The sequence below is a fragment of the Gossypium hirsutum genome, chromosome D04, assembly GCF_007990345.1.
Source record: "Gossypium hirsutum isolate 1008001.06 chromosome D04, Gossypium_hirsutum_v2.1, whole genome shotgun sequence".
NCBI classification, from domain to species: domain Eukaryota; kingdom Viridiplantae; phylum Streptophyta; class Magnoliopsida; order Malvales; family Malvaceae; genus Gossypium; species Gossypium hirsutum.
The window spans coordinates 22,648,952-22,665,580 of NC_053440.1; the positions used below are offsets into that span (position 1 = coordinate 22,648,952).

General features: G+C 33.4%; 1 protein-coding gene across 1 annotated transcript; it reads left to right on the forward strand.

Annotated features, from left to right (window-relative positions):
* Positions 1-273: 273 nt before the first annotated feature.
* On the forward strand, positions 274-6,804 carry LOC107899384 (serine carboxypeptidase II-2). The gene is made up of 10 exons (XM_016825083.2): positions 274-593; positions 1,012-1,119; positions 2,668-2,763; positions 2,856-2,948; positions 3,201-3,286; positions 3,362-3,625; positions 4,036-4,169; positions 4,480-4,575; positions 6,059-6,164; positions 6,471-6,804. The coding sequence occupies exons 1-10, from the start codon at positions 308-310 to the stop codon at positions 6,669-6,671; spliced, it is 1,470 nt and encodes a 489-aa protein (XP_016680572.1). The 5' UTR covers positions 274-307; the 3' UTR covers positions 6,672-6,804.
* Positions 6,805-16,629: the final 9,825 nt, after the last annotated feature.

Genomic DNA, 16,629 nt, shown 5'->3' on the forward strand with positions numbered 1-16,629 from the left:
AAAAACAGAAGAAAAATCAAAATTATTTTTGGTACATATAAAATCAAAAAGCAATTTTCAGTTTTTACCTTTTTAAGCATTTCTGCAACAATTATTCCTTCGCACAAACAGCATGACAGAAACTAACAAAGCAAGCAAACAGCACGACAGAAACCAACAAAGCAAGCAAACAGGCAACTGGACAGTGGGACATAATAATTGACCCAAGTTTTGCTTGCTTGCGTCACTCTTTCAACTATCTCTTTCTATATAAAACCAATGAAAACCAATAAAACAATGTTACGTTTAACTACCCTAAAACAAATACATGGCAGATACAAGATGGGGTTTTGGTCTTATGACCTTCTTTACCTTTATCAGCTTCTATCTCTCCCTGGGTAGTTGTTTAATTGAAGCTTCCTTGGAAGACTCAATTGCCCAGCAAAAACTTGATAAAGTTCATAACCTTCCGGGGCAGAGTTTCACTGTGGACTTTGCACACTACGCTGGTTATGTTACTGTCAATGAACACTCAGGGAGAGCTCTCTTTTATTGGTTCTTCGAAGCTGCTAAGGATCCTGATTCCAAGCCACTTTTACTTTGGCTCAATGGAGGTTATAGTTTGAAATTTTTTTAAGATTCTTGTCTTTTGACTTTTTCCCCCATTTGTAGCACTATTTGATTAATTCAGTTTTGCTTTTTTAAGAAGTGATTATATTGTAACCAGTGCTTTTTACTGATTGTTGACAATGTTTTTGAATCACTAATCGCTGCTTTTATGATTTCATTGTGTTCATTTTCTGGGTATAGACTTTTTTCTACTCTAAATCTCTTTGTCATCTGAATAGCTTTGTTTCTCTTTGTTCATGTTAAAATCTGCAGAACTTTCTTCTTCTTATTGCCTATTTTGTGTTGGCTCTTGTATTTCTCATTATCTTGTTTTTTTTTTAGAAATATATTTTTGTGTGGTTTCTTAACAGTACTTCTAGTAGGGGAAAAATATAGTACTTATTTAGAGTTTTATGTCCTCAGGACCCGGATGTTCATCAGTTGCTTATGGTGAAGCAGAGGAAATAGGTCCATTTCACATTAGGCCGGATGGAAAGACCGTTTACTTGAACCCTTACTCTTGGAATCAAGGTAATCAATACCTTAAAAGTTAACTGTGAAAGTTGAGCCATTTAAAACAGCATTTGCAAGACTACAGTTTCTCTTTACTGTTGCTAATAGCTGGTGTTGGAAATGGAATTGTTTCACTTCATTTGTTAAACCTCTAGAAATGATATTATATTTGGTTTCTTACATAGAAGAAAATGATCTGTTATGGCTGACAATATGCTTGCATTGCGAACTAATTCAATTGCAATATCACTCGTAGGATTTATTTTTGTTTGCAATCTATTGCTTCCTTTTGGTGTATCGTTTCATCTGGTCACTCGAGCTCTCTCCTTAGGTTATTGTGGGCTTTTATGAATCTATTTAGTACTCAAATCTAAAGTTGTTGACCGCACTCTTGCTACCTGATCTTCCACCTCTACTCAAGGATTTAAATTGCGGTTGCAGTCATGTTTCTTGTCGCATTGTGTTTATCATGATTGCGGAAATATTGAATGCTATCGCAGTCATTGTAGGTAGGGGTGAGTATTCGATTGAGTTGAGTTGAATTGAGTCAAAAAATTTCGAGTTAGTTGAGTTGACGAATCCTATTTTAGCAACCGAACTCAATTTGATTTTTTTTCGAATCGGATCTAATAGAGTCAAAAAATTTCGAGTCAAGTCGAGTTAACGGATCCTATTATTTATACTCAATGTTACGTTTACATGAACCGATTATTTAACTATTATTTAACTACATAAACAATATAATGGTTTTGCCTTTTAACTTAATGAGTAAACATTTATCAAAATAACGTAGTTTTGCCTTTTAACTTTCTGGTTTTTACTTTTAACTTTAAAAAAGATAAACATTTATCAAAATGGCGTAGTTTTGCCTTTTCTTATTCGGATTTTCGGATAACTTGAATTGTGTAATTCATGTTCGAGTTAAACCGAAAAACTAAATTTTTTATTTGAGTTGATTCAAATAACTTGATTAACTCAAATAACTCGAACCATTTAATTCAAAATTTGAAAATTTTATCGAGTTTTTCGAATCGAATCGTATTTTGCTCACCCCTAATTGCAAGCATAGCAGTCGTGAATTTTTTTGAAATTTGCACAAATTTTCAATTCCTTTTCCTTCTCCTGCTTCAAATCTTTGAATTTCATAAAATATCATTGAAAACGGAAATAGCGGTCTGTTATTGCCGCTATTCTCTGTTACGACGCTTTTTGCGGCCATTGTTCACTACTATTGCTGTGAACTTTACTAACACGTTGATATGCCTGTGTGGACACCCAAAAAGACAAACTCAACTGGCTAAAAACAGTGTTCCGGTTATATGATTATTGTTTCCATTTGAGATCTATGTAATCCTGATTAATTCCTTGCATTACAGAGGAAACTACATGTCATGCTTGAATAACTGTTAGAAGTTCTTTACCCCTTTAGACGAAAAATGGCTGTTTCCTTAGATCTATGTTAAGGGTATTACTTACTGCTGTTACGATTTCAGCTTGAGAAATATGAATGTTAGAAATATTCCAATATTAGTAACATTTGTTTCATATTCTTCTAATGCTTTGCAGTTGCCAACATTTTATTTCTTGAGTCTCCTGTTGGAGTTGGTTTTTCATATTCAAATACTTCCTCTGATTTGCTTAACAATGGTGATAAAAGAACTGGTGAGGCTGAATACATTTCTACTTCATACTTTATTTGAATTTTTGTTTTGGCTAGCTTGTGCAAGTATAGCTTCTTATTCATTGATGTACAGCCAAGGATTCACTGACGTTTTTGCTAAAGTGGCTTGAGCGCTTTCCTCAGTATAAAGAAAGGGATTTCTACATTGCCGGAGAGAGTTATGCTGGTAAACAGTAATTTCTCACTTGTATTTCTTTAAATATGGTAAAATACAATTTCTTGTCCTTTGGAATACAAAAGCACTACAGTGAAACTGATGGGAATAATGAGGTTTCTTTGAACAAGGAAACTAAAGAAACTAGCCCCTAAGTGTAGGGATTAACTTGGGAACTTTGCAATTATCATATTTAATTTCTCTTGAACAATAAAATCATTATGCTGTTTGTAGTTTCATTTTACATTAAAAATGCTGTTGCAGGGCATTATGTTCCACAGCTAAGCCAAGCCATTGTAAGATACAACAAGGCAACCAATGGAAAAGCAATTAACCTAAAGGGATATATGGTATGTATTCTATTCTTGAAAGAAAGCAGCTTTATATTGAGCAAACTGAAACATAGATGTGTACATAATATGCAGGTTGGAAATGCTCTAACTGATGATTATCATGACCATTTGGGGCAATTTCAATTTATGTGGTCAGCTGGTTTGATTTCTGATGAAACATACAAGCTATTGAATGTACTTTGTGATTTTGAGTCATTTATTCACTTCTCAAGTGCTTGTAATGAGATGATGGACGTTGCAAGTGAAGAAATGGGAAATATTGACCCATACAGCATCTTCACTCCCTCCTGCTCTGCGAATGCTAGTCAGACGAAGTGGCTGCTGAAAAGAAGGCATGTGAGTACACAGATTACATACTTCTAAATCTTTAAATTTTAAGCATCTTTTTTTCCCTCTTCTTAAACCAGTCAAAAGATATAATTAATTTAACTTTAGGTATATTAAGTTTTGACAGCATTCCAGTTAAACTATGCCATATATATTCAATCATCATACCTATATTTTTGGTAACAGTTGATCGAGACCTAATAACTCTCTTCTATATTTGTGATTTTTATCTCCAAACGGAAGCTCCTTTAAGCTGTCATAGGGTTCATGGTCTGGAGAACTTATTGGCCAGAACAATCTCAAGAATTAACCAGATATCAAAATTTATAAAAGGCCTGGTTGTTTAATTTCCACTTAATTTGAGGGTATTTGATATTTTATATGTAATCGTATTAAGGAAAATTGATATTATCCAACAGATGGTTAGCCAGCTCAGTGAGAAGTACGATCCTTGCACTGAGAAGCACTCAGAAGTATACTTCAATCTACCTGAGGTTCAAAAGTCACTTCATGTTTTACCCGAAGCTGCACCATCTAAATGGGAGACGTGCAGGTATGTACGCTATTTCTGTATACTCAAATTCTGTCATTTACCAACTGTAACCAGACCACCTGATCATCTAGCTTTATCCCTATATGAAACTTATTCTATTCTTTTCAAAGGATGCATCAAATATTTTGATGCAGCATCAATTGCCCTTATAAAATGAATTTGTGACTGCCAAAATTTACATCCCTGTGTAAACTCAAATCATCTTTTACTTGGCAACATTTCTGTTTATCCACTTTCTTGCCTCAGAAGTCACATGCAGACGTATGCCTTAGACGATTTTCTTTCCTTTCTTCCTTTTTCATTATTGCAGTGATATCGTAAATACCAACTGGAAGGATTCTCCAATAACTATGCTGGATGTTTACCGTGAGCTTATACGTGAAGGACTTCGCATATGGATATTCAGGTTTATCTCTAAATTTGTAACGATGTTTTTCTATATAGCTAGCATGTTTTTGAATTGGGTGACAAGAGGTCAACCATCTTTGCTTTACCATTTGAAACTAGAAAATATAGGATCAGAGAATGAAAAATAGAACACTATGGACAAACTTGATGGTCAAACTTTCCTTAATACAGTAATATTTTGTGTTATCCTGATTCGAACCGAGTGTTGGACACAAGTAAGTTCCCGAGACGGATATGTTCAATATTTTTCTAGGTTTTTGTATATTTAGGGGACCATATCCCATACCCACATTCAAGAATGTGTCTGACACAAATAGCTTAAGGAAAATGAAGAGGCCGGGTAACAGGGGTAGTAATGTCAATTTGGAATTAATGAGATAGGCTCTAAAGAAAAGTCTTTTTGAGATTGGATAGAGGGAATAATAGGACATATCCAACTATTACCAGATGAAAGGCTGATGGCAAGTGTCTCCACCAAGAGACCACGGTTTTTAGGGCTTATGTGACCACCCTTAAGTGGTGGCATTCAATAGGTTTGGAGTTCGAATACCAGCACTTCCCATATTTCCAAGCTATGGTTCTTTTGTAGAAGAAAAGTTTTCCTGCTAATACACTTAGCTATATAAGCTGTGGGGTTAACTTATCAATATAAGTAATTTTTCATTTATTAGAGGAGTTCAACGTTGCATACCTTTCTATCTAGAAGACTGCCAATATTAAATTTATTTAATTTCAGGCTGCTAATCACAATGTTATTATTTGTTTCATTTTGAATGATAGATTCATGTTTAGGTTCTATTATAGTGATAATTTGCAGTTTTAGTCTTAAAATGTTAACAAATTTGCTATTTCAGTATTACGCATTATCATATGATTATAGTGTGAGTTCTAATCTTTATCATTAAATAAATTTGCTAATGGAATGTTACATCTTAAAAGTATTTGCTTGAATCAGCTAAGCTAAACTCTAGATTCCCAAAAGATTAGCATCAATATTAATCCATTTGTGTTTTTTCATGTAAAAACGGTAAAAGTACTATGGAGGTCCCTGTACTAGAATTTAGATGCATTTTGTTCCCTCTACTCATTAAAATTGGTAAATTAATCTTTATACGCTAGATCAAAGAGCAAACTAGTCCTATTAAAAATTTTATTCATTTCTATTGTTAAAAACTGGTCCCTTTATGTTACTATAAGGTACACGTGACACGCCACATGTCACTATACAGTTATTCCGTCAGCCACACTAACTTTTAACAAGACAAATGGATCAAAATTTTAACAGAAATGACCAATTTGCTTTTTAATCTAATGTACAAGGAATTTGTCCATTTTTTTGTAAAGGGCCTCCATGGTACTTTTACTTGTAAAAACAACTATTTTATCTTTTACATAATTTAGATTATAGGATCTATATTTTCTTTTAATTGACTGGAGCCATTTTTTCCTTATTTCTTTGTTTCATTCCCTCTCCATGACAGTGGTGACACAGATGCTGTAATCCCAATTACATCCACCCGCTACAGTATAGATGCTCTCAAGCTTGCAACTGTGAAACCATGGCATGCGTGGTATGATGATGGCCAGGTAACTTACCTTGCAATACTTGGATTTGATTCATTACCACAATAACAGTTAAAAATAAAGAAACTTAAATCCAACCATAAAAGTTAAATAGTAAGTTAGAGAGTCTAATTATATATATACATGTCTATACGCAAGTCATACTCAGGTACTAGAGGTTGGGAATATAAGACATTTACACACTCTTCTAATAGACATCTAATGAAACAGATGTAGAATAGATACTTCAAGAGGTGTTGTTTGATAAATTGAAAAATTAAGTAGCAATATTAGATAAGGCAGTAATAAAGTGGGAAATGAAATGAACAGGTAGGAGGATGGACCCAAGAGTATGAAGGACTGAAGTTTGTATCAGTGAGGGGAGCTGGACATGAAGTCCCTTTGCATAGACCCAAACAAGCTCTCGCCCTCTTCAAAGCTTTCTTATCAGGAACCTCCATGCCTGCGCCTGCCTCTGCCTCTGCCCCTGCCCATGCCCATGCTTCTCAGCTACTCATCTCCGACTCCTGAACTTTTGGGTTGATTTCATTTCATGCTTTCTCAATGTAATATCTACTTGTGGGGATTCTAATGTTCCGCCTTCCCCAAAACATTCATCAAAATTTTCAATAAAGAACAATCATCAAAACTGTTTCCATTGAAATCTGAATTTTCCTGAAATTGTTATAAATGGTCTGTGCATTCTTGTCCATTTTAGAGTATGTTGGAAAGAGCATATCTTTATATTTAGATAGAATATAAATGCTTTTTTTTTAATTAAAAAAAATCCAAATGACACAGATTACAGGAGCACTTCAAATTTCTCCCTTTCTGCAAAGAAAGTAGGTCAATTGTCGCGCATCCCTTGGTTTGCTCAAACTATAGGTTAAATCAGTCAATCGATGGGACCCTTTTTCATTTTACTTGTCGTCCAAATCCATATGAATCAAAAAGTTTGTATTATTTTTTATATTTATGGAACGAATATGAGGTTAAAGCATAAGACAATTAACTCATGACAACAAGGAATCAAAGAAACTCAAATGAAGAATAAGAAAACGATGTGGAGAGAAATATCAAGAAAATGGTTTTCTACGAAAGACTTTTTTCGGTAGATGTGATTTCAGCTATTTATAGAGCTCTTTGTACAACAGAATACCAATGATACCAACTTCCTTAAATGCATTCACACTTGGAGCAACATTCTGCATGTGTTATGGGATTAAAATTTTAGTCTGACAAATCGCGGCCTTAAGTAATTTTTTGAGTTCAAATCCGTTTAAATAAGTTTTACTCTTGAAAAATGAGAATTCTTGCAAAATTCTCTAATACATCGAAGCACAATGGAAGCAAACTCGGAAGGCTAAGGAACTTGTACTAAATAGAAAAGTCACAGAAAATAATAGTACACCAAGTGTGAGTAAATGCTCTAAATAATAATCTTTTACTTAAGAATGGAATACAAGAGATAATATACAAATGAGGGGGAATGCCATATATAGTTGAGCTCCCCTAGAACCAATGGTACAACTTGAATTACATCAACGGCTTAGATCTACAAGATGAGAGTCCTAAGGGATTTAAATTCTATACATCTCTAACAGTTAGGATTTACAATAACTACCCTGGTAATTCTAGTTTTACTGGAGTGTTTCATTAGGCCGTTAAAGCTTCAAGTAAATAGGTTTCTCCATGAGGTTCCATGAATCAGACCAGTTCAAGTGGGTCAAATGAGCCCCATTTGATCAGTTGACCTCCATTGGGACACTTTGTGTGCATTCCTCACGAGCTTTGATTCGCAGCCTATGACATTCTCCCCCACACATTCTCTTAACACCCTCGTCACGTCCTCAGAATGACACTAATTTGACTCATCTTGGAATTATCTCAATGCCTAGGTTGATTCCCAACTAGTTGTTGGAAAAACTCCAATTTAAAAATGGTTTAGGGTCACAATGGAAAATTAAAAATTTGAAAATCAAACAGGTTCGTGATATTTATAGTAATAAACTTTTCTAGAAAAATAATTGTGCTTTGTACGAGACGGACCCTTGACGTTCTCGACTTTCATCCGAACGACTTTCTCCTCTATTCTCGTACCACGAATCGCTTCGAGTGTGTGCTCGAACAATCATGAATCAAACACAAAACCGTAAACAATTTTCTTACTTTCAGTAAGAAAGTAAATCTCTCTTATAAAAACCGATAGAATTATTATTCTCGAAAAATAGAATTTATACTTAGAAATAAATTTAGATTTTTTTGGGAAGAATAATAATATCTCAAATTTGTGTGTAACTTTTTCTTATTTAGTGCTACCAGTGTCATCTATTTATAGGGAAAGATAGAGATCCCCTAGTTTAATTAGTATAACACAAATAATACTTATTTAATAGAAAACAAATCCCTTAGTTAAGGGATTTTGGGCCTCTCCTATATCGGGTCCAATTATATGTACTTTCAAGACTTTTAACTTAGCACTTTATAATGTAATCCAACCCAATACATATTTCTCTATTTCCCAAAATAAATATTATTTATTAAATTAAATTAAATAAATTCATTTTCCAATTAAATAGTTTTCTCAACTCAATTCTAATTTCGTTAAAATCATGACAACTTTACCATAAAAGAATCTATGATAAAATATATTTAATTTCTACATTCAATGGATTCTCAATGACCAATTAATTTAATTCTATTTTCGAATTTCAATTGTTTACTTAAATAATAATTCAAAAAACTTAAATTCTCAGGCCATTTCCATGCTTAGTGAGAAACCATAGTTATTTTCGAATGTAATTCATTTCTCTAACTTTATAATTTATATCCATTTTTGTTCATTTGATTCAACATGAAATTCATTTTTGATTTCAACGAGCTAGTGGAGGGATCGATTGGACATATGTAATTGAGGCTCAAATGATTTATAAATAAGTTCCAACTTTTCGCCTATTAATTATAAACTCATTTAGTCACGAAGTCATTCCACTATAGTATTGTAACTGAGCTCTCCCTAATTACATACCATTAGAAAAGCTACTCGATCAGTGCTCATCCAATGATCTTGTCATAAGTGTGTTACCTTCATAGGATATCCTTAATCTCTTTGGGGTGAATCCGTCCTCCCAATAGATCCTATTTTGTCTCATGGTAACCATTACATCTTCTTTCATGAAAAGTCAATTACTATCAAATAGTAATTAAGTCATTCATTACAAAGACAAACGACTCGTGCCCACATTTACTTTTCATCTATCATGTAATGTCAATGAGAGGATATAATTTACTCATTTCTTGGCTGATGAATTTCACTATTGTGAATGATGCTATTGTTGGAAAATGTGCCCAAATTGTAGTAAACATGTAATTGTTTTCTATGAGTTTGAACAATTTTAACACCCTAAAACCTGGCCTAGAAGTTTTGACCAGATTCTGGAGGTCACATTAGCCACTGAGACGGCTCCAAAAAAAAAAGTCATTCAGTTATCTTAAAACTAGTTAAAATACGTATGTAGCAGCTTTAGACCCAAAAAAATAGATTTGGTAATTGTAATGTTGAGGTAATACGATGTAATAGTACAAAAACAATTAAGTTACCTTAAACCAAAAATCCCATACCGTAGTTTACTTGAAGCTACTTACAAAATCAACTGAATTAAAACAACTATTATAGAAACTTATTTGATTTCAAACCAAAATATAACACGCTGAGATTCTATGATATGCCAAGTCCGAGGCTTGATTGCACGATTTACCTGAAAATAAGGAATAGAGAGAGTGAGCTACAAAAGCTCAGTGTGATTTTAGAACAAATGCAAATAAGCAGTGATAACGAATAAGAAAACACACAGAAATCTCAACAGTTCAATATATATACACATTGTATTAGTCGAATCACTACTAGTCGGATCAGTACACAACTGTTATTATCAAATGTATTCACAATACACAATCAAACGCAAAACAAATGCAATGAAATTCTACCTATTCGACCGCTACACACAATCTCCGTCCCTCCATTCACACCAAAAAGGGTATACTAGACCCTTTCCAACCTCTACACACCAATATTTAGGTTATGGTGGACCCATCCAACCGGACACACCCCAGTGTGGTCGAATGCCACTTTTATTATTGCGGTTAAACCGCTAAAACATAGTAATGTAGTGAAACTGCCAATTCAAACTTCCTTCACTTAATGTCCAGATCCCAATCATAAATGCAAGTACAGATAATAGCTTCAGTACAGATACTCAATTATTGATTGCGATTATTTTTAGATAACAAATTCAATACAGAGATACAGAATTAGACGCATCTATTCCAAATAACAGAATCAATACAGATATACAAATCAAACATACTCGTATTTGGATTTAGAATAAAAGGACGACAACATAAACAATTTCTAATTTTCTCATCCAGAACTTTACATACTTCAAATTCAGTAACACAACAACTTGCATTCATCAGAACAATAACTTAAATTATATAAATACATATACTTACTCACATACGAGGGGTAACACGCCCTTAAATTAACCTTCTACTAACATAATTAGTGTCCTAACTACTTTTACAGAAGCTTAAATGAGTTAGAAATCACTCGAGGAACAAAACGGAACAATTTACGAAAAAGTGCACAAACTGCAAAATAGTGCCACACGACCGTGTGGAGGGGTCCAGGCCGTGTGATAAAGCACACTCCCGTGTGATTGTGGGACACGCCAGTGTGAGCAAGTTGTGTAACTCACTGTCGATTTTCTTAACAAGAGTCAGACAGTCATGTGGTTAGCCCGTGTGACCCACCCCAGACTGTGTGACACCAAAATCTCATAAATTCCAAGTAGCAAACGACCGCGTGGACCGCCTGTGTGTGGCACACGCCCGTGTGGTTTGTAAACCACCCCAAAACTATTACAAAACCCTAAAATTCATCCACAAAATCATCCCCAATTCAAATAGTTCAAGAATACACACTTGATAACACGATTCCAACACCAAAGATCGCTCGATTCCTCTACGCTACAAATCTAAAAATTCAATTACGAAACCCACAACACTCATAAGAAAAATTGATCAAGACAAAATAACATCATTGAGAGAAAAATCAATCAATACCTCAGAACAACACACTTAAATTATCTCTACTTGAACTCAATTCGAACAAAAATGTAGAAGAGTGGATGAGCCCCCAATTAACCGAAAATGGACAATGGTGTTTAGAAAATGAAAGAATCGAAGAAAAATAATGGTGCAAAATGGGAACACAATTATCAAAACAAAGAGTGTCAATCCAAAGTTTAGGAAGAAACAAAAAGAAACTAACTTGAATGAAGAGGGAAAAACATGAAATTATTAGGAAAATCCTTTTTAAAATAAATTTAGAAAAAAATAAAAATAAAATAAAGAGGAATAAAACCTAAGATAACTTAAATATCCCAAATAAGTTTCACATTGCCTACGAAAAGATTCGAACACAAGACCAAAGGGAATACAGAAGCTTAACCATTGAACCACTAGGTTCATTCTTATCTCTAAAACACAAAGAAAAACTTAAAAGTCTATCCAAAAACACTAACTCATCCCACAAACCTTAATTCTTCAAACATCAATTTTGGGGTGTTACAAAAATGAATAAATAAAGTTAATTTTACATTTCACTATTATGTCTTTTATGTTTCAGTCTTTCATGTTTTGCATACATAGCAAAATTGTGACAAGAAAATATTAACTCATTGATTGTCTAAGTTCAAACTGATGGTAAGTGGCACTATAAGAACGTTTATATTGCGAGAAAGACAACTTAATTCAGTAGATAATCTAAACAAGTCTATAATCTCGTAAAAGAATCAAAGTGAACATTTTATTCAAATGCTTAGAAGGATTATTATATCGGCTACAATTCCAATTGGGGAGATGACTAGTCTTAACTATTGGAGTAGTTGACTCCACAGGTAGAGACATAGATGTATTCATTGGAAGATTGATACATTAGACTAGACCCAAGATTAATTAATTCTGAATCATTTTGTGAATTAATTCACTTGTGATGTTCATGGTGTGATTTAACTAAATCCTGAGTTAGTAATTAACCATGTGTATGTAACTCATGTGCTTTGATATAAGTGGAGGCTTATGTTCTAAAGATAATCGAGCCCATAGTCAGTATGTTGGGTACATGATTTGTGTATGGCATGACTTTACTAGCAACAATAGAATTTATAGCTCGATTAAAGAGTTAATGATATCTTCTCATTGTCATTGTGTGGATTAATAAATATGGAATATGGCTACGAGTTGCTTGTTATCGAACAAGTAATTTATCGCAGTTATTTGTTGACAGTGATCATATTAATCATTAAGAAGACACAATGGTGATAATGAGATAAAATAGGATTGTATTGGGTGAGCAAATTTAACTTAAAGAAATTAAGAATATCAAATGTGGGTAACATACACATGACGAGGTCATTGGGCAAAATAGTTGGATGAATTACTTTCATAAAAAGTATATACAATAAGGAGTTTTCAATCATGGTACTTCCTATGGACTAACTTCATGATTAAGTAATTACGAATTATTAGAACGATACTTCGGGACTAATTGTAATTAATCGAGCCTAATTGTATATGTTCGATTGGTCCATCTACTAACTCAACAAAAGCTCAATTAGATTGCGTTTGAATTAGGAGAAAATTTTACAACTTTGGAAATAATTTAATTGAGTCAATTTATTTGATGTGCAATTAAATTAGGTAGTCATGAGAATTGTTCAACTAGAAAATTGAATAAAGAATTTTCTTGAAAAATAAAATTTGAAAATCTTAGTGATTTTTTGGGAAAATTAATTTTGATCAAGTAAAATTAAATTAATCAAATTAATTAAACTAAATATGATATTTTTGGAAATTAATTTTTAAGTCAGACGATTGACCCAATGAGTAATTGAACTTGAAAATTGGACCTAAGATCCAAAATTAGACCTGAGAACCCAAAATCAAGATCAAGACCCAAAAATTGGTCAAACTGGGCCTGGTTTGTTAAACAGGGTTGACGGTGCAACCAGTAGCTAGACTAGACTGGACCAGTCGGGATGTCACTAGGATTGAATTGAATCAGCAACAGCCGAACCGGCTCGGGTACCGTGAGGGTGTCGTACCTGCGATGGTACCACTTGACACAACGGTGCCAACAATGGCGATGAAGGCATTTCGATGGCCGACGGGTGGTCCTTCAACGGTTGAGTAGTGGAAGAATTACACTCCTATTGAGACTCTACTAAATAATTTGATTTCAGATTAATTATTCCAAAAATAATATTATTTTAATAGTTTTAATATTAAATTAAATTAAATATTTATCTTGTATATAAGTATTCTATTAATTTAATAGATTTAATATAAAATTTAATCTAATATTTATCTTGATAAATATTATATTAATTTAATATTAAAGTGATTAAGTTTAATTATAGTTGAACTCTCTAAACTCTCCCTATATAAAGTGAGCCTTGGTTGATTATTTCTTACACACTTGAATATAAGAGAAAGTTGTAGAGAGAAAATTCTCTGAAGAAATTATTTCAAAATATTTCTAGAGATATTTTTCTTATTTACAACTTGGCCCAAAAGTTTAGAGAAATTGCAAAATTGCCCTACTAGTAATTTATGTGAAAATTTTTCTAATTCAAAGCGAGCCCACTCGGCAGAGGTGAGTCTGAGGATAGCAAAGAAGACTACTCGATCAAAGCATTCATCCTAGACGAACGAAAATGTACAATTTTGATTAAGTGTTTATTACTATAGATATCACAATCAAGTTCTTGTTTTTGGAAAAAAAAATTAACTTTGGTTTTCTTAAACTTATTTTCCTTTGTGTTTTTCAAACCTGATTTTCCAACAGCTACATACTGCAAAAGTCGTATACCCAACGCACCAGCTTTCAGTTCCTTATATATTTGAACTCAGACATTTACTTACATCAAAGTATATGACTCACACATACATAGTCCATTATCTACTCAAGATTAATGTATGTCACACTATGAGCGTCACAAGTGAATAGATCCATAAACAGATTCAAGATCTATTCTACTTGGGTCATGTTCGATATACTGTCAATCCAGTCAGTAATATGTATATCTCTATCTTTTAGGAGTCATCCACTCTGAAGTTCAAGACAAAGCATCTCCCAAATGGACTTGATAGACGACATATTAGTCTTTTAATCGGTTTGCTCATTTTTAATTTGACTAAGAACATATTTAAGTTCATTTACTAATATAAGTTGTATTTCCGTATTATGATCCGACTACGTAATTCCACTTAGTATTAGTTAAATATTAGATAACCAGTGAGCTAATATTTGCTTCTATTTTGCTTTGCATGCAAAAACCATTGAAGACAATATACAAAGGGTATTAATGTAATTCATGAATAATTTTATTAAACTAATCTATTCGAAAAAAAACAAGTATATAAACCAATATACTACACTTAGGGCACTTAACCTAATACTAGTCACTTTGTCGGGTAGTTCCGCCCCTCGAAACATTTGCCTCGATTTATATTTCTGTCGTCGCCTAACTTAAATTGTATTTCTTTCTTGTACATCTCAGTCGTAAGAGCCCACCGCTCTTACTTGCACCCATCGTGACTTGCCTCGATTGGGATCCCTTTGATTCACACAAATAGGCATCAATATGCCCACATTGAATGCCGAGTTAACCTTGAGTATTCTTGCCAACTCTACTTTGTAAACCTCTTGGCTTACTCGATTCAAAACTCTGAAAAGGCCTTTGTGTCTTTGCCAAGCCAACTATAAGTCATAATGTAAAACACCAGGTAAGTGTTTGAGATGTACCTCGCTCGTAGCATTTACCCGATTCAATTGCCCAGTTTGCATCACCACTTTTTCCCCAAAGTCTGATGCACAACTCACCTCTCTCATAGGTGGTAACCCCACTGATAACTCAAAAGACTTCACATCGGTTTGTCGCACCTCTAGGATTTCTAAGGGGGTCTTCGTAGCACTCTGATATACCAATTTAGTATTCCCAGCATACGAAACATCCTTGGCTAGCTAAATTACAGACAATACCTTGGTTCCACCCCTTATCTCTCGACTCACCGGTACAAAACATTGTTGTTGTCGAGTATCCAAGATACATATACAATCAACAAAAGGAACCAACAAAGCATTAATATTGTTAAGGAAACTCAAGTCAAGCATGAAGTTGTAATCATCTAAATGAATTACCTAAAAGTATTCATTGTCTTTCCATTGATCGATTTGTAGTTCAACTCTCTGTGCTACTCTCATAGTTGGGACCTCTTTGAAATTAACCGTCTTACTCTTCTTAGTTGATTTACTAATTGAGAAACCAAGTTTGCCCACGACTTTCTCTGGTATGAACAAGTTTGATGCCCTCGTATGAACAATAGCACTCTTTCTTTGACTTGCGATGTTGATGTCCACTGCTGGAATAATCTGATTCGAAAATGGTTTTCTTACACAATGGAAAAATAAAATTTTGAAAATTGATTCAATTTGTGATATTTATAGCTATAAAATTTTTCCTAAAATAATACTTGTGCTTTGAGAGAGATGGATCCTAGATGTTCTCGGCTTTCAATCAAATGACCTTCTCTGCTATTCTCATGTCACAAACAACTTCGAGAGTGGGCTCGAACAATTTTAATTCAAACACAAAACTAAAAATAATTTTCTTACTTTTAGTAGGAAAGTAAATTTCTTTCCATTATAGAAACCGATAGAATTGTTATTCCCGTAAAATAGAATTTATACTTAGAAATAAATTCTTACTATTTTCGAATAGAATAACAATATCTCAAAGTAGTATATAACTTATTCTTGTTGTATATTTAGCCCTACTGATGCCATCTATTTATAGGTTGAGGAGGTGAAACCTTAGTTGAATTAATAGAATGCATTTAATGCCAATTTAATAAAAAAAACCAATCCCCTAGTTGAACTAGGAGAGAGGGGTGGCTAATAGGGTGTGCTTCCCCTCATATGTATTATGATGGGGATTCAGGCCTCTCCTGTATTGGGTTCAATTATATGTGCTTTCTAAACTTTTAACCCAACACTTTATAATTTAATCCAACCCAATACATCTTTTTATATTTCCCAAAATAGACATCATTTACTAAATTAATTTAAATTAATTTATTTTTCAATTAAATAATTTTATCAACCCAATTCTAATTTCATTAAATTCATGAGAACTTTACCATAAAATAATTTATGAGAAAATATATTTAATTTCTACATTTAACGGATTCACAATGACCAATTCATTTAATTTCATTTTCAAACTTCAATTAATTAAATAATAATTCAAAAAAATTAAATTAATTCTTAGGTCATTTCCATACTTGGTGAGAAACCACATTCATTTTTGAATGTGTAACACCCCTTACCCGTATCCGTCGCCGGAATAGGGTGCGAGGCATTACC

Excerpts from the sequence above, each read along its gene's own strand:
- LOC107899384 (XM_016825083.2), top strand. The coding sequence starts at position 308 with ATGGCAGATACAAGATGGGGTTTTGGTCTTATGACCTTCTTTACCTTT. Across the intron at positions 2,949-3,200 it reads TGCCGGAGAGAGTTATGCTG|GGCATTATGTTCCACAGCTA; the intron begins GTAAACAGTAAT and ends ATGCTGTTGCAG. Across the intron at positions 3,287-3,361 it reads TTAACCTAAAGGGATATATG|GTTGGAAATGCTCTAACTGA; the intron begins GTATGTATTCTA and ends CATAATATGCAG.